Source organism: Talpa occidentalis, unplaced genomic scaffold (assembly GCF_014898055.3).
Source record: "Talpa occidentalis isolate TD23 unplaced genomic scaffold, MPIMG_talOcc4v2.1 talOcc4.8, whole genome shotgun sequence".
Classification (NCBI taxonomy): domain Eukaryota; kingdom Metazoa; phylum Chordata; class Mammalia; order Eulipotyphla; family Talpidae; genus Talpa; species Talpa occidentalis.
In genome coordinates, this window is record NW_023605194.1 from 26,445,887 (window position 1) to 26,464,233 (window position 18,347).

At 37.7% G+C, this 18,347-nt stretch overlaps 1 protein-coding gene across 8 annotated transcripts in view; it reads left to right on the top strand.

Annotated features, from left to right (window-relative positions):
- Positions 1–18,347, top strand: part of IDE (insulin degrading enzyme) — an 82,401-nt gene that overhangs the window by 53,254 nt on the left and 10,800 nt on the right. For 6 of the 8 annotated variants that reach the window (XM_037497230.2, XM_037497228.2, XM_037497227.2 and 3 more), the window contains 9 exons: positions 552–654; positions 3,714–3,836; positions 5,550–5,632; positions 10,032–10,176; positions 12,899–13,009; positions 14,163–14,283; positions 15,073–15,164; positions 16,132–16,243; positions 17,897–18,064. In XM_037497230.2, the coding sequence (XP_037353127.1) occupies positions 552–654; positions 3,714–3,836; positions 5,550–5,632; positions 10,032–10,176; positions 12,899–13,009; positions 14,163–14,283; positions 15,073–15,164; positions 16,132–16,243; positions 17,897–18,064 (1,058 nt within the window). Of the gene's footprint in view, positions 1–551; positions 655–3,713; positions 3,837–5,549; positions 5,633–10,031; positions 10,177–10,662; positions 10,808–12,898; positions 13,010–14,162; positions 14,284–15,072; positions 15,165–16,131; positions 16,244–17,896; positions 18,065–18,347 lie in introns of all 8 variants that reach the window. The other 2 variants (XM_054690557.1, XM_037497233.2) reach the window with 1 other exon arrangement.

An 18,347-nucleotide genomic window follows, 5' to 3' on the forward strand; every position in this document is an offset into this window, starting at 1 on the left:
TTTAACCAATAGCATACCTACAAAAATCTTTCCTGCAAACACTTTCATACTAAAAGTGATGGCCATAATCACAGAGTAAAGAAATTATGGTCAGAAACCTCCATACATACATTACCTATTTGGCTAATCTTACAGGATTGCTGGCTTTTAGAGACCCAACACATTCTTTTTTTTTTTTAAAGGTTTATTTATTTATGCATACAAGAGCTGGGATACAGGCCAGAGATGCGGGGGGTTAAGAGAATTCACTCGAGACGGAGCAGGGAATAGAACAGGCAGACTGACTGAAACACACTGCTGAGGGGAGCAGCAGGCGAGTCAGGAGAGGTCTGCTGCGCCATGTGGATTGTTCCCTGGCTGGCCAGGGATTGAACTCATGCTGCAGAGGTTGCAGATTGCCTCATAGGTTGCATTTTAACCCCTTGTGCCACCACGGAGGCCCCACATTCTTGGATATTATTTATGTTTTCGTGAGTTAGGTTTTATATAAATTTATTACATAATGTAAGCTTATAGGTTTTTTTCTGTTTGTTTTTTCCATCTATTTCTAGGGTTGCAGTAGTTTCTAAATCTTTTGAAGGAAAAACAGATCGCACAGAAGAGTGGTATGGAACCCAGTACAGACAAGAAGCTATACCAGATGAAGTCATTAAGGTAGTGTTAACACACCCATGAATAAACCTGATATGTGGGGGACACACAAGAACATGAATTTCCTGGATATACCAGCTCACAGGCCAGAGTGTGGAAAGTGATATCCAAGTGCTGTCTGTACTGTCCTGAGGGCAGAAAGCAAGGAGCAAGAGAGCTGTAGCTTAGGTTTTAGCATGAAGAAATGGCGCCCCAGCCACCCCACCACAGGTCTGTCATACAGCAGGTCTGTAAAGCTAACTTGCGGCTTCATGCCATCAAAGATCATTGAACTACAAAGTATAAGGGAAGCAAAGGCACTGAGCCAGGCAGGAAGAGATGGCAGTAAGTGAACAGAAAACAAATGCAAAGGTTCCAGTCTTGCTGTGATCACAGGCAGGGAGCAGTCTCTGGAGAATCATACTGTCTTCACTTTAGGAGGTACTGTATTTCATGCTGTTTTGTATCATTGCTCTTTGTGTCCACGCAGGGGAATTAGGATTTTTTTCAAAACAGGTAAGCTTAGATAGTATTTACCCCATTCAAAATATTGAATTCCAAACTAAGTCATATCTCCTTCTCTCGAACTTTTTTCAGTTCTCATTGGCTGTGTAACTTTGAGATTGTGTTTTTCATTTATGGGAAGACACCAAAAAATTTGCCGTGACTAGCTCCTAGTTAAACTCAAGTAATGGAAATCTCTCTCTCTCTTTTTTTTTTTTTTTACTTTTCTAATTGTTTTTGTTATTTTTTATTTTATTTTATATATCTTTTATATCATTCTTCATTTTTATACAATGTATACTTTCTCCTCTCAGGTGTAGTCCCCGTGAGATTCCCACCACCAATTCACCCGTGTCCCATCACCATAGTCCCTTGTGCTCTTCCCACCTTTGTTTTGATCCTTCCTCCTCCCCTGCAGAATGTCTCTGATTTATGGTTGAAGTAATGGACATTTCTTAAATGTACCTGTGTAATGACTATACAGAAAAGAAGATATAAGTTTAAGAAAGAAAGAAAGACATCACTGATACACAGGAGATCTGTGATATATCCACAGTACAAAGGTAGTGACTAGAGCCCTTTTGTGTATGAAGATCTCTATCTTACTAAACTGGGAGGAAAGCTGCTCTCCCTTGAATTAGAGCTTGGCTTGAACTAATCCTAAAACAAGAGGGAAGTTTTATTCACCAAACTCTAAAAACAAACCTGCCCTGAGTGGGATTTAAAAAAAAAAAAATGCATCTGATTGCTCAGCAATAAAATTACTCGCTAAGTGTTTCCCAGTCCCTATTCTATTCTGTCATTCTGGAGAGTTAAGTTGTCACTTATGCATAATGTGGATCCCGGTGCCAAAGAAATAAATACAGGGACCAAAATAGAACTGCAAAAGCTGTAAGACTGCCATATCAGCTGGATTCCCAAATACTAAACTCAGAGTTACTGGTAGTTGGTTGCTCTTTATTTTCTTTAGATAATGAAAAGTCTTATAAATTAGAGTTCAGTAATCAGTGCCCTGTGATCGAACCCATTTAGCTTTTAAAACTAGCTCATGATGTTTTGGAACTGTATGTGTTCAAACAGAACTGCCTCATTTTATAAGTGAGTGGTGCTGAGGGTACTGGCACATTTCAGAGATGTCTTCTTTAATACATGAGTAGGCTCCCTGGTGGCCTAGGTGTTAAGTCTCAGTGCTATCATCCATACGACCTGAGTTCAGTCCCCTACCAGGGAGGTAACCCCATGGCACAGCAGACCACTCCTGTTTTCGTCCGCTGCTCCCCTTAGTGCATTTCAGTGGATCCACCTGTTCTACTCCCCACTCTCTCTGGTGAATCCTCTTACCTGCTGCACCTCTGGCTTACACCCCAGTTCTTCTATGCAAAAATAAGAAAAATAAAAATAAAACTTTGAAAAGAAATAAATCATGAGTATACTCTACCTCAGTTTCATATAATGTTCAGTGGTTAGCAAATGTTTTCTATAAAGAGCCATAATAAATATTTCTAGGCCACATGTCTTTCTGTTGCTATTCTTTCTTGTTTAGTTTTTTGTTTTTAAACAATCCCTTTAAAATATCAGAACCATGTTTAGCTTCCAGCTGTATAAAAACAGACCACCAGCTGTATCAGGCCCACAGGCCATCAATTGTTGATCACTACGAGAGAGAATTAATGTTTTTATGTATGGGCAAACCCCTGATGTTCAGCCATATTTTATTTTATGTCATTATATAGTAAATTTCTGGAGCCCAGACTCCATGAGTTCTAACAGGCATTTGAAGTCATGATCTCAACAGTATTCTTTCAAAATAGCATACATATTTAGTAAAAAAAACTTGTAGTGTAAATACTGTATTTATGCTTGTAATGTATAATACAGAGTTAGTGTATTTGAAAAGTCTCATTCTTTGTCCAGGGGAAAAAAAAAGCTAATCCATGAAACAGATACAACCTGTAGGTTGTGTCAGCCTTGTACCACAGTCAACACTTAAGGCTCAACTTTGTCCTTAACTTTGTGTTTGAATTACTGGTTCACTTGAAAGTTCGCATGATCATCTGGGAGAAGTGTGAGCCAGGCCTTACGAAATGTTGAAATAAAGAACCCCCTGTTAGCCAAGCTTTCCAGTCATACAGGAAGTTACTTAGTGTGGCTCAAAGTTTTACTCCTATACAAATGACCTATAGCCCAGCAGTTGTGGGACTATACCCGTATTATACAGATTATTCTTTAATTATCCATTCTTTGAAGAACTAAAGCAAACAATCTTCATATGGACCAGTCAGCCTCTCAGTGTTCTAGTTTATGTTTCTTAACCTCAGCTGGTCATTTTGAAGATGTGTAAAGAGGAAAAATAAATACAAACTCTTCATTAATACCAGAGAGGCCACCTCAAGTTTCATAAAAAAGCCATCAGCAAACCTTGGAAGTAACTTCTTTGGAGATGATGGTAAAGAGTGCTGTGTGACATTTATTCCCTTAATCTTTGCCTGGATATTAAGCAAAGGGACAATTTTAAACTCTGAAATCAAACTCTTAAATAAACTAATTGTTTATGTATATGTTTTTCATTATTCATCCAGAAATGGCAAAATGCTGACCTGAATGGGAAATTTAAACTTCCAATGAAAAATGAATTTATTCCTACAAATTTTGAGATTTTATCACTGGAAAAAGAAGCAACACCATACCCTTCTCTTATTAAGGTAACATATTAAAATTGGTGATATTTAAATTTAGGGGACCAAGCTATTACATAAAAGAGAATAAAGATGATTTCTTGCATTTGGTACTATGTTGATTTGGGGGAAGCTCATATTCTAAAAGGTCACAGAAAAGTTGCAGAGAATAGCTAGAAGAAATTAAAAGGCTAGATATGTAAAGCAGACAAAACTAGTAAACAGCATAAATTCTAGAGAATTATGGTTTTTGTAGGAAAAAAATTGCCATTCTGACTATAATCACAAATCTGCTGACAGATAGTAGCCTCTTTTCTGTATTCACTGAAGATCCAGTAAGGAAGTAAATTTATACTGCATCATGTAAGTTAGAGATAATGAATTTCTAAAGCCTAGAAGAGAACATATCCAAAGGAAACTCTTGGATTTCCTGCCCTTAAAAACTATTCCTATATGAAGTTAATGAAGTTATAAGCCAGTTGATTGAGAAGTGGAATTTTTCCTTCTTCAGAATTTTTTTCCTGGTATTATTTCACACCTTGGATATATTATATAGAAAAATAGATCAAATTATTTTCTTAAAAAATTATCAAGAATATATTTTCTTCATGATTTAGCATTCAGATTAACTCAGTGAGATAAAAATTAGTATTTAGGAACATGAAATATAATTTATTTTCAGCAAGTAAGATTATTAAGACATTTTAATGAGTTTTGAATTAAGTTATTCAAAGAGAAAACCTATTCTTTTTATTTGTTGTTTGTTTTAAACAGGCCTTCTCAGCAAATAAAGGAGAATGTTAAACCATTTATGTCCCTTGTCAGAATTTCAAGGTAGTTCCAAGTGAACACCTAAGGCTGGTTTTAGTGTAGTATGAGTGATGCATTTATTTATCCGTCTCTATGTTAGTTACCCACAGTTGCATAACAACTACTCCAGATTTAGCATCTTTAAACTATAAACATTTTATCTCACAGTTTCTGAGGGTGAGGGACCTGGAAATGCCCTAGGTGGGTAACTCTGTCTCAGGGTCTCTCCTTAGGTTATAGTTAAGCAATTGACTGGGTCTTCAGTCAGCTGAAGGCTCAGCTAGGACTGAGGTTCTCTTCCAAGTTTAGTTGTATGGCTGTTGGCAGACCTCATTCGTCACCACATGGGCATCTCCATTGAGTTGCCTGACATGACAGTTGGCATCCTCAAAAATGAGTAACCCCAGAGGTAAAGTGGATGTTAAAGATAGAAGCCATAATATCCTTTATAATTTAATCTCAGAGGATTACATCTTCATTTCTGTTAAATTCTCTTGGTCAGACAGACCAAACTTGGTCCAATTTGGGAGAGAAAACTATATATGAGCATGAATTCCAGCAGACAGGGATCGCTGCAGTCTGCCTTAGAGACTGGCTGCCATACTTCCAGAAGGACTTCTGCGTCTGCCTCGCACTGTCCAGAAAGACAATGCCAGTTGGTATTGGCATCTCCATTCTTTCTTTCTTCACTCTATCCCCATTTCCTTACCCAGGGAGAATGGAGGGTGATTGCTCTCTGCTACTGAAAGCATCAAACCTCTCTCCAGTGTCCTATCTGCTCAGCCTCTCAGTATGCTTTATGGCCATGAGACAGTAGCCTATCCAGAATAAAACTCAACAGTTGCCTCTGTCCTCTAGAAGAATGATTTGATTGAACATTTTTGCCTAATGTGGTCATGTTTCCATAATCAAATTGTTTCTCCATCACAGGATACAGCTATGAGCAAACTCTGGTTCAAACAAGATGATAAGTTTTTCTTGCCAAAGGCTTGTCTCAACTTTGAATTTTTCAGGTATGTAAAATGAATCTATCTACAGAGCTTCTTATAAAAATTCAACAGTTACATTTCTAAAAGTTTTCTTTGCTTCCTTGAGGACCCATATCTAGAAATGAAAGGAATTAGATTTTAGCTTAAAATCAGGAAGACTGCCGTCCTTAACTAATATTGTTAATTCTTTCTTTCCATTGGTGAACGCACCCTTTACCTGAATGGATTTATATTCGCTATGATGGCCTCCCTAGTCTTCAGGATTTTCGAATCTGGGGACGCGCTATGCACACACCCAGACATTTCATTGAAGAAAGATGAAATAATCAGAGTTTGTTGTTGTTGTGACTTTGGTTTGGCATTCCTGAAGCTTGTCTAGCACAGAGGTAGTAGTTACTAAATTAGTTTGAGTCCCTTCAAGCCCTTTAATTACCTGGAGCGCTTAGATAGTGTTTTCTCTAATCTTGGCTTGTTTACTTAAAAGTGATTTTAATAAAAATTAAGAAGTATTTACTAAAATTCATGAGCAATGTTATGGTTGTAGTGATTTCTCAATATAGATTTTCAGTTCTTCTCTGTCTCCTTTTATTCATTTGTGTGGTAAAGTATATCACCCAGTTCAAATTTAGATCTGTGAGGTTACAATTTGTGATTGTGTATTTCTAAAATTCAATGCTCTGTGTTTGTGAAATATAAACTTACTCTATAATACTATTCAAAATGATAAGCCTTTTCATTAAATTTTATTTAATTGACTTGACATGTAATTAAAGCCGAATATGCTTAAAATGGTTTTAGAAAAGGGGACATGAATCTAGGTAGAAAATTAGCATTTCACCAACAAATCCATTGAGATTATAGAACTATAACCATGTGTTTTATAGCATGAAATTTATATATTATCTGGAGCTTTGCTGAGTGAGATTTTTTTTTTTTATAGCAAACATGGTTTATTGTTGATAGAGAACAATGCAAAGCTGGTTTTATTTCTTGATAGTTCAAAGTGATATTTTTAACAATCTAAGCAACTTGTTACTTCGTCATTTTGTTTCTATGATTATCAACTTTTTCAGAATACTTTTTGAGAGACCATTTCTTATTTGACCAAGTTATCCATCTGTCTTTGTTCCTCACTACCACCATCCATCACTCCTATTCCCCCTCTACACTGCCCAGCATAGTTCTTAGATTTAAAAATGTCTGCTTTCCACCATCCCTACTCTCTGGGTTCTGATCTTCCTAGAGGTAAACGCTGTTAGATTTCTTGTACATTCTTATAGAAATTTTCTGTGTCTAAATTCTCTTTATCTCATATAGTATTATGTTATATACATTCTTACAGCTTTTTTTTTTTTTTTTTTTTTAAAGATTTATTTATTTATTTATTTATACAAGCACTGGGTACAGTCAGAAGCACGGGAGGGTGAGAGAATTCACCAGAGCCAGAGCGGGGAGCAGAGCAGGCAGAAGGACCGAAGTACACTGCTGAGGGGAGCAGAGGGCGGCAGGAGAGGTCTGCACGCCATGCGGGACCCTCCTCCAGTGGCCGGGGAGCAGCCGGGGATTGAACCGGCACTGCAGAGGCTTCGGGCAGCTTCGCAAGCCAGCGCTCAACCACTGCGCCACCGGGGAGGCCCTTTTCTTACAGCTTTTAAACCCCTGATCCATATTTAACCATTTAAATCTGATTACAGAATAGTTTGGGACCCTCGCTGGCGCTAGGTAAAGAACAGGCACTACAGAGGCTGCAGGCAGCCTCGCAGCCCAGCGCTCAACCGCTCAACCGCTGTGCCACCAGGGGAGGCCCTACAGAGTAGTTTTTAAATTAACATATGAATCAGAATTTAAGCATTTCCATTGTATTATATTCTCTTTTAAAAGTTAATTTAAGGGCCCTCCCTGGTGGCTCAAGGGGTTAAGACACAACCTATGAAGCTATCTGCGCAGCCAATGCAGCAGGAGTTCAATCCCCAGTCAGGGAGCTGCCCACATGACACATCAGCCCTCTCCTCACTCACCCGCTGCTCCCCTCAGCAGTGTGTTTCAGTCAATCTACCTGTTCTGTTCTCCACTCTATCTCTGGTGGATCCTCTCACCCCCTCCTCTGGCCTGTGGCCTGTACCCCAGTTCTTGTGTGCATGAATGGATAAATTCTTAAAAAAAAAAAAATTAGGACCTCTCCATTTCACCAGCACAGCTGATGTGGATATATCATTTTAGAATACCTCTTGGAATTGCTTTCTCATCTTGAGCCCTGTTACTTTGCCCTCCCAGATTTGGTTTTATATCACTTTTCACTTCCACATAATGAAGCTCAGCCTAAGCTCTAAGAGCCTGCGCTCTTTCATAGACTATTATTTTGTTAATACTGCTGTTGTTGTATTATAAGTTTCTGAGGTGCTCTTTGCCTAAAGAAGAAAGTCATGTACTTCCTATACTTAAAATACTTTTTAAAAAAATTAATGACATGGGCCTCCCCAGTGGCACAGTGGTTGAGCGCTGGGTTGCAAAGCTGCCCGCAGCCTCTGCAGCGCCAGTTCTATCCCTGGCTGCTTCCCGGCCACCAGAGGAGGATCCCACATGGCGCGCAGACCTCTCCTGCTGCCCACTGCTCCCCTCAGCAGTGTACTTCGGTCCTTCTGCCTGCTCTGCTCACTGCTCTGGCTCTGGTGAATTCTCTCACCCTCCCGCGCTTCTGACTATACCCAGTGCTTGTACAAATAAATAAATAAATAAATAAATAAAAATCTCTAAAAAAAAAAAATGACAACATTCATTTAGAGTTTCCAGGTGGAAATGTTTGTATGACTGTAGAAATTTCTCTTTGATTTTAATTTTCTAAGGGGCTAAACATTTTGCCTCTTTTGCTTTATCAACCTTAATAAAATTGTTGGCTTGGCTGTCAGTATATTTATATTTATTGTGCTACAGATAGAGTGAAACTTTGTTGCCAAAGAAATCTAGTAGGCACCTGTCCCAGGTCCTTTACACTGATTGTTTCCTCTACCTGGATATCCCCACCTCCAGCAGATATCCTTGGGGTTTTTTTTTTTTTTTTTTTTTTTTATTTATTTGTTTGTTTATTTATTTATACAAGCACTGGGTACAGTCAGAAGTGCGGGAGGGTGAGAGAATTCACCAGAGCCAGAGCTGGGAGCAGAGCAGGCAGAAGGACCGAAGTACACTGCTGAGGGGAGCAGCGGGCGGCAGGAGAGGTCTGCGCGCCATGTGGGACCCTCCTCCGGTGACCGGGGAGCAGCCGGGGATCGAACCGGCACTGCAGAGGCTGCGGGCAGCTTCGCAACCCAGCGCTCAACCGCTGCGCCACGGGGAGGCCCCTATCCTTGGGGTTTACTCCCTTACTTAGTTAAGTGCTTCCTACCTTATCAGAGAGGCCTTGATTGACTATCTTATGTAAATTAGCAATCTTCCTTCTCTGCCATCACTACTCATCATTCACATTCCCCTTACTTTACTTAATTTTTCTCCATAATACTATCACCACCTAATATATCATAATTAAATTTATTACTTGTTTTCTCTAACTAGACTATGAATCCTGTGGTCAGGAACTTTGCCTGATTTGTTCCTTCTGTATTCCCTCTACTTAGAGAAGAGACTAGCTCTGTCATAAGCATGTAATACATACTTGTTTGAATGAATCTTTTACTGCTCATCAAAGTAAATAATGTCATGTAGTCAGATGAGTAGGTCATTTGACTTGTATTTGAATCCTGACTGCTCCTACCAACCATGTGAGATGATAAAAATTATGTTCCTTATTTGGGGAATGAAGATTGAAGTGATCTCTGTGGGCCTGTTTGGCTCTTGTACTTTATAATTGTTTCCACTCTTTTGTTTCCCTTTCTTACTTAAAAATTTTCCTATATTAATAGTGTTTCCTAGTTCTGACTACAGTTCTATGGTGGAAATTATCAGTTATTTTACCGACAATGTTCTAGCTTTATTGGTTTTGGGCAAAACCTAACATTTTCACAGTTCTCAGTTTTTCTTTTTTAAATTCATATAGTGATAGCACACAAGCCTTCTCAATCCCTTACTGTCCACCAAGGGTGAGGCTTGCTTAGAGGGAGAATGAGGATATACAAATGTGTCAACTCTGTGTTGCCTTTACTAGCCTAAAGGTAGACTTGCACTTTGGCCCGTTCCACTCTCTTTTTGTCTGCTACCTCATCTGGTGTAAGCAATGCCTTCTCACTCTTCACCACTCCCAGCACAGATGGCATATGTTAGGCTTCTTCTTCAGACATCTTTTTTCCCCTAAGAAGAGACTCAAGAATTTAAACCATATTTTCAGGAAATTATATTAACCTGTGTTCAGTGTCTTGATCCATCTCGAAAGGCCACGCATCACACTGGGAAGTAATAAATCAGCTATTTTACTGTCAACATTTTCTTCCAGCCCATTTGCTTATGTGGACCCCTTGCACTATAACTTGGCCTATTTGTACCTTGAGCTCCTCAAAGACTCACTCAACGAGTATGCATATGCAGCAGAGCTAGCAGGCTTGAGCTATGACCTCCAAAATACCATCTATGGGATGTATGTAAGTACCCACATCTTAGAGCCTTCCATTCATCAACATTTTTTGTATTGATTTGATGGAAGCATTTTTGATTGAGGGTATAAGTTTAATTTCTTTTTTTTAATCTTTGTAGCTAATCATTTTCTCATCATTTAATTTTTCAGTTAATTCTTACTAAGTATTCAGCAATATACCATTCATATAATGCAAATTTTCCTTGATTTCTTTTTTTTTTTAAACATCTTTCATTAGATTGTCATTTTTCTCCTCAAATGAAATTGGACCGTGAATTAGGTTTAGGTCTCATTCATTCTATGTCTGAAGTCTTGGTCTTTGACAACAGAGAATGAAGTCTTGCTGCCATTGTAAAACATAAGGTTGGCCTATACTATTTACCTGGAAATTCAGATCATGAGGCTGCATATCCATACTCTTCGGTCATGTTTCTTCATTACCATGCCATTGCTTGAGGTATCAAAGCATTTCTTTTGTTTTTCTTTTTGTTAGTCGCTACATTTATGCTGATCCTCTCCATTGCAACATGACTTACCTGTTTATCAGGTTATTGAAGGATGATTTAAAAGAGTATACATATGCAGCACGCCTCTCAGGTTTGAGCTATGGCATTGCATCAGGAATGAATGCAATACTTGTAAGTAAAATGAAAACCAAAGAAAAGGCACCACATCATTTAAAAAGCATTATGTTGAGCTTGAGAAAACTATTAACTTCTGCATTCTTAAACAAGAAGACTGATGGTTTTTCCCTTGCACTTTTTTAAAGACTGAAGAACTCAAATTAGTATTAGTTCCACTAATGAATGATTTAATAGAGCTTAGTACATCTTGTGAATATGCTACATATATTTATTTGCATGTTCCTCCGCTTAAAATATTTAACATATTAATCCTGATAGCATGTTGTTCATTTGAGTACATTGTCTGTGAGTGAAAGATATTCATAGCTAATGTTGTGATGCTTAAATCTTACTTAAATGTAAGCTTCTTTTATTTCTGCTGACAGTAGTAGAAAGCTCCTGTGTTCAAATACATCTGGCATTTTTATTTAATTTATTTTGTAACATGCATCATTAATTACTTTTAAGTGTGTTTTAAAATAAGCATTATTAAATGCATTTCAAGAAATGATTAGATACTTTTTTCTTAAAACAGTTTCTGTTTCTAAACTTTATCTCATTTCCAAATTAACAACCCTTTTATGGAATACATTCATCACTTTTCTTAAGGATATTTTGTTTGTTTTACTATAAATGAAAATGAGAGCATGCGCTGCATTCTCCTTTTTAAAAATTCTTATACAAATGGTTTTAGGGTTTTTCAATTTTATTTTGCAGTCATGTTTTTACTTCACACAAATTTTCTGGTAGCTTTTGTTTAAGGTAGAAGAGTTTATAAAACCTAACCATTCTCAGAGTCCAGGGAACTTTGAAGCTCAGACATCAAAATAAACTCTAAGTTGAAAAATTATAATCTATTCTTTATTTTTTGCTATTGTTATAGCATGTTGCCATTAAAATAATTTTTTATTTGTGACAAAATGGGCTTTCTGCTAATTGTCAGTCAGATTTCCATTATATGTTATGTTCCTCCCATGGCCAATGACTTTCACTTCTGCTGAGGTTCTTGGGATCACTTTTCACAGATGGAGCCTTTCATAAGCATTCTAGTTGCAGTGTATCTTGTGCACCTGGGGGTGCCGCCATGTGGAAATGAATAATAGGCGTCCCCAATTTTTAAACTATTATGCTTTCAGATATCATTAAAGTGAATTGTCCTAAAGCAGAATCCTGATGTAACTTACAATGGATCCTCACTACACATTTATCTTGCCATCATTGACTTTTAGGACATCAGCAGATTTATCAAATAACAATTTGTGAGATGTGTAGATGCTTATTGAGAAGCATTGAATGAGAAGAGTGGCAAATAATACAAAACTGGGCTGACTGATTTTTACAGATGATTTTTTAAATATGACAATTAAATTGGGACCATAACCAGCAGTTTGCTAGATAATGCCCCCCCTCCCCCCCGCTCTGTGATTTTCATCTTCGGATCATGCCTATAAAAAGTTTTAGCCTGCTGGGACCTTTCTGGTGGTGTCTAAGCACTATGAAGCTATCAGCAGCCACTGCAGCACGAGTTCATTCCCAGCCAGGTAGCTAATCCACATGGCTCAGCAGACCTTTCCTTTCTTGCCCGCTGCTCCCCTCAGCAGTGTACTGCAGTCGATCCACCTGTTCATCTCCCCACACTGTCTCTGGTTAATTCTCTCACCACCACCCACAACCTCTGGACTACACCCCAACTCTTATATGTATAAATAAAAATCTTAAAAATAGTTTTAGCCTGCTAGTCCTCAGAAACACTTTTTGAAGATTAAACTTAAAATGAATTCAAGAATTCATTTTCGTATAATGAAAACTTGAATTTTGATGCTGTATTGTGTGCTACCATAGTTTGGCACCAGGTGAGTTTTCCTGCTATTGATTTTGTATAGGACAAGCAAAATTATCCTTTGGGGTATTAGTAAAGATGATTAATGTTATCCTATTGAGTATTAAAAGTTATATAATAGAACATTAAATTGAATTTCTTTCATTTTTATTTTAATATACCTGGTTTGGGGATTTTCTTAATGTTTAAAAATCAAATTTGAGGTGTTTATTTAGAATTGTTTCATGATATTCTTAGACTTTAAATACCCTGAACTTTTTCTGTAGCTCTCAGTGAGAGGTTACAATGACAAGCAACCAATTTTGCTAAAGAAGATTATTGAGAAAATGGCTACCTTTGAAATTGATGAAAAAAGATTTGAAATTATCAAAGAGGCGGTAAGTTATCTCAGTTCAAATATATAATGTTTTTGTTTATAAGGTAATATTGCCATCTTATGAACATTTTTGAAAAAGGGGAGAGGAAGAAGCTTTTATAACCCTGTAACAGTCATCTCATCCTGTTTCTGCTAAATCTCTTACCCAGAAGGAAAGCCTAGGAGACTATAAGCTTTCTCTACAGAGGCCCTTTCTCTGTAGAACCCAAGAGCTAGGGCATTTATATTGACTTTCAGGGAGGAGGCTACAGTAGACCTAATGGCTCTCAAGGATTCCTTCATGTTTTCATCCAGCTTCCATTTCAGAACGCATGACTCTGCATGCCGATGTCTACCTACCACAAGAACTTTGTCACATTAGGGCAAACTATTTTAATCTTGAACTATGTTCCACTTAAATTCAACTCATGGTTGACCCAAAAATAGAAGTTTATTTAAAAACCAAGCTATGGGGCCTCCCCAGTGGTGCAGCAGTTGAGCGCTAGGTTGGAAAGCTGCCCACAGCCTCTGCAGCACCGGTTCGATCCCCGGCCACTGAGCGAGGGTCCCACATGGCACACAGACCTCTCCTGCCGCCCGCTGCTCCCCTCAGCAGTGTACTTCATCGGTCTGCCTGTTCTATTCCCCACTCTGGCTCTGGTGAATTCTCTCACCCTCCCACGCTTCTGACTGTACCCAGTGCTTGTATAAATAAATCTTAAAAAAAAAAAACAAGCTATGACCTTTATTGTGCACCAAAAATACATCAGTTTTTAAATGAAGATTCGATATTATATATGCACACACATACTCATGTTGTTTGTTTAGTAGCGACTTTTGGGATGGCCTTATCTTATAGACTTAAAGGATGCCAAGAGATAGAGGATCTGAAAACTAGGGATAACTTTCTGAGGCATCAAAGGCATTTGCAGTACATGTCAAATGCTGGCAGTAAAGCAGCAGCTTGGACATGGAAAAAACTTGCCTTTTATTAAGGATCAGAGAAGAATAAACCCCATTCTTAATTATATAATAACTTCAAAAAGGAGAAGCAAATATTTATGCATCCTAGTAACACATGATAAATACAACCTGAAGTTTTTATTATAGTTGATCTTTCAAACTGATTTTTAAAGGATACAAAAAGTTGATGAACCCCTGTCTCCCTTCACTAGTATATGCGGTCTCTTAACAATTTCCGAGCTGAACAGCCTCACCAGCATGCCATGTACTACCTCCGCTTGCTGATGACTGAAGTGGCCTGGACTAAAGATGAACTAAAAGAAGCGCTGGATGGTGAGACTCTTTTTCTACTTACAACCTAAAGCATTCTTCACTTCTTTCTAAAGTCATTTTTGGTTTACCCTGTTACATAGTGCTTATGCTTTCTAATTTGTAATTCTGTTAAAGTCAACTGCACATACTTCTTATAAAAACAAGAGTGACCTTGAAGTGGTTTTTGTATTCAGGCAGGTTAGCGACATTGTTTTTTATCAGGATCCATACCAGCTAGTTACTACTCTTCATAGATTTCTGCAAATGACTAAGTGTTTGGTCCAAGTACTTACCTGGTTAATATTGTCTTCAGATGAGATGAGAGAGAGGAATAAAAAACTGAGCTTGAAAGTCTTACCATCCAGAAAGAGTGCTCATGCTTGAGGTTAAAAAAAAAAAAATTAGATGGGGTTTCTTAGGTCATAAAGCTCCAGTCTAATGACCAAACAAGAGTGTAAATAGATCATTTCACTAGTGGCAAAGAGAGTGTTGTGATAGAGGCCTGCAGAGAATGTTGGGGATGGGGCACTTGACAACTAAATGTAAGGTGGGACTGTGGATATGATCCTGGGACAGAAAAGGAATATTAGTAGAAATTGTGATATCCAAATAAAGTGTATTTTAGTTTATAATATTGTACAGTGTTAGTTTCTTAATTTTGATCATGAGAGATGTTAGTGTCAGGAAAAACTGGATGAATTGTACACAGGAACTCTGTACTGTTTTTGCAGTTTCTCTGTCTCAGATTATCTCTAGAGTTTTTTTATAGAACCTTATAGATAGAGCTTACTATTTCTCACACCTTTGCAGATGTCACCCTTCCTCGCCTTAAGGCCTTCATACCTCAGCTGCTGTCACGGCTGCACATTGAAGCTCTTCTCCATGGAAACATAACAAAGCAGGTGGGTGGTTGAAGTGTCAGCAGTCATTTATGGATCAGTGCAAGAGGCATTTTTTCTTTCCTTAGTCTGTCTAAGACTGTTAACCACCACTGCGTGATAAGCATATTAATGTTCATTCCACCTTCTCTGCTCTGTGGAGGAAAGTAGGTTCTGATGGGTTAGAAATGAACTGTGGAATTGCTTTCATGGCTACCTCCTCTGCTGTTGCCCACCTTGTACAGTCATGAAAGGAAATGGAAACAATTATCTCTACCCTGTTTAGGACAGAAGGACTGTGTAGTTGATAAGATACATAGTATGGAATCAGATAATGTGATTTCAATCCCTGACTGCCACATAGTGGTTATGTAATTTTCAGAAGGTGTCCTAACCTCTCGTGCTCAATTTCCTTCTCAGTAAAACTAGAGTCATAAGGATTAAATCAAATAATACATGCCAAGGGTTTAGCACATGGAAATCACTCTGGAATTCCCATGGCAATCTGTCTCAAGAGCCAACACTATCTACAACTCTGCTATTCTGCCTCCACAACAATATGCCCAGGATCAAGTGCTTATAATTATCAGATATAGGATTCTTATCGAGCATTTTATTCAGAACAAAGCCTTATGCTCATCTCCTTTGCTTTGCTATAACCTCAGGTGTCTTTAATCAGGGTTTTTCTCTTGAAACCAACTTCCCATCACCAGTACCGCTCCAGCTTTGTCATTTCTTTTTTCCCCAGCATCAGGATAAGTGTTGATATTTTTCTGGGTCTCTTTTTATCTTCACTTCTACCACAGTGACTGTATTACAAACTGATTTTTATCCATTTGACTAGGATCAAGTGTATTTAACCAAGATTTTAAAATCCAACATGTATGTTGTTTTCATGTTATATGGGCTAGCATCCAATGTACTATTTTAATCTCACAGACAAGATACATTTATGTTTGTATAATGTGCCCTGACTTATCTTTTTCCATAGGCTGCATTAGGAATCATGCAGATGGTTGAAGACACTCTTATTGAACATGCTCATACAAAACCTCTCCTTCCAAGTCAGCTGGTTCGGTATAGAGAAGTTCAGCTCCCTGACAGTAAGTTGAAATGTTAAAGCTTTGGTAATAGTTTACTTTGACATAGTACTGTGGGTGATTATAGGTGGTGAATTCACTTGGATGACAATGTGTAATTTTATGGTAAAGATCTACTGGGTTCTACTATTTATAGAAGTATGCTTAAAGATAGTTAATTCTGTCAGAAAATTCTCTGTAGGAGGGCCAAAGAAGTAAAGTTGGAGGTAGGCAATTATTTTGAAGACAATGATACTGGAATTGACTGGAATTGAGTATAAAGGAGTTAGGAAGGGGAAATGTCACAAAGCTAAAGAAACGTTGACTGTGAGCGCGAAATAATATTTATTTTTAAAAAATAGGAAGTAGAATAAAAATATCTAATTGAAGTCCATAGAAGTCTTTACCACATATAGTTTTAGGAAAGCCACAGATGCAGCCAACAACATATATTCATTTCATGCATAAATTTTATAAGGAGCTAACATAAGAATTGGTATTGGAGTTTTGCATTAACTTTACTTTCTTTCAATGTAAAAAGTCATTAAGCATTATTTTTAATGTTGTTCAAATTTGTATAGCAAGAAGTATATTAAACCGGGAATAAGAAAGTTGATTTTTTTTGTTGTTGTTCAGCCAAAGTATATTTTGGGTGCTGGCACTGGTCACCTCCCCTATCTATTTTATCCTCCTGAAATAGTTCTCCTATCCCCTTCCTTATGGACCTGTATCTATACCTTATTCATCCTGTCAGGCCCATCTTACAAGCCACCTACTAAAAGCTCCTAGCTGGAAGTAATCACTTTTTCTTTTGACCTCCCAGCATAGTTTTTTGGTAGCTTTCCTTATTTAAACCTCTTCGCACTTCTCTTGCTTTGGGATTGAAATATATCTCCATTTCTCTTGTTAGAATGTACATTTCTTGAGGCCTCTCTGGTGGCGCAAGGGTTAAAATCTCAGAGTTATCAGGCTCTCACCAGCCACTGCAGCATGATTTCAATCCCCAGCCAGGGAACTAACCCACATGGCGCAGCAGACCTCTCTGGTCTCGCTCTGATCCCCTCAGCAGTGTGTTTCACTAGATCTGCCTGTTCTGCTCCCCACTCTCTCTGGTGAATCCTCTCACCCCCTGTACCTCTGGCCTACATCCCAGTTCTTGTATACATAAGTAAATAAAATAAATCTTTAGAATGTACGTTACTTTTGTTTTTAAGTGTTTATAAACAATATTTAGAATAGAGGGATAAATGGAAAAACAAGGTAATAAAGATACAACTAATACTTTTTAAATCTTGTATGAAAAAAGTTTAATTGTATAATTATTAAAACAATGGGTATTTCTGTTGAGAATTTTATTTGTATTAGCTAGTTATAATCTATTACATACACTACACTGTACTTGTTTTAACTGTGGATCACATTTTCCATTCATACTTAATCATAAAATACATTTTATAAGGTTTTTGCCCTTTAAATTCAAGGTATGTTTACTGAAAGCCTAATACAAATCCCTAGGTAAGTTAATTGAGTTTCACATTCTTCATAAATTAATTGGAATTTGGAATTGCAAAAAAATACCAAGTAAATTGAACAACTTTAACAAACCAGACAAGCATTGATTTTATTAAACCCAAATTACATTTTTGAACCTGTTGCTCTCTTTTTGAAACTTCCTAGGAGGATGGTTTGTTTATCAGCAGAGGAATGAAGTTCATAATAACTGTGGCATCGAGATATATTACCAAACAGACATGCAGAGCACCTCAGAGAATATGTTTCTGGAACTCTTCTGTCAAATCATCTCTGAGCCTTGCTTCAATACCCTGCGTACCAAGGAGCAGCTGGGTAAGAGGAATGTGGAATAGAAGGCTACCATAGACCTGGAGAATCAACCACTGTCCCCAGAAAACATTCTCCACATGTATAAGTCACCTAGCATGCTGCTTCAGGAATACTTTATTCAGAAGATCATGAAAACCTTGTTTTTGAATATCTTTTAGAACTCGCATCTAAAAGATAAACATTTAATATATCACGGACATTAAAGTAGTTCTTAAGGAGATAACACTGTAATTACATATACATCAATAGGAGGAGATTCCGGATAGTGGGGAGAGGCTGCTCTGCT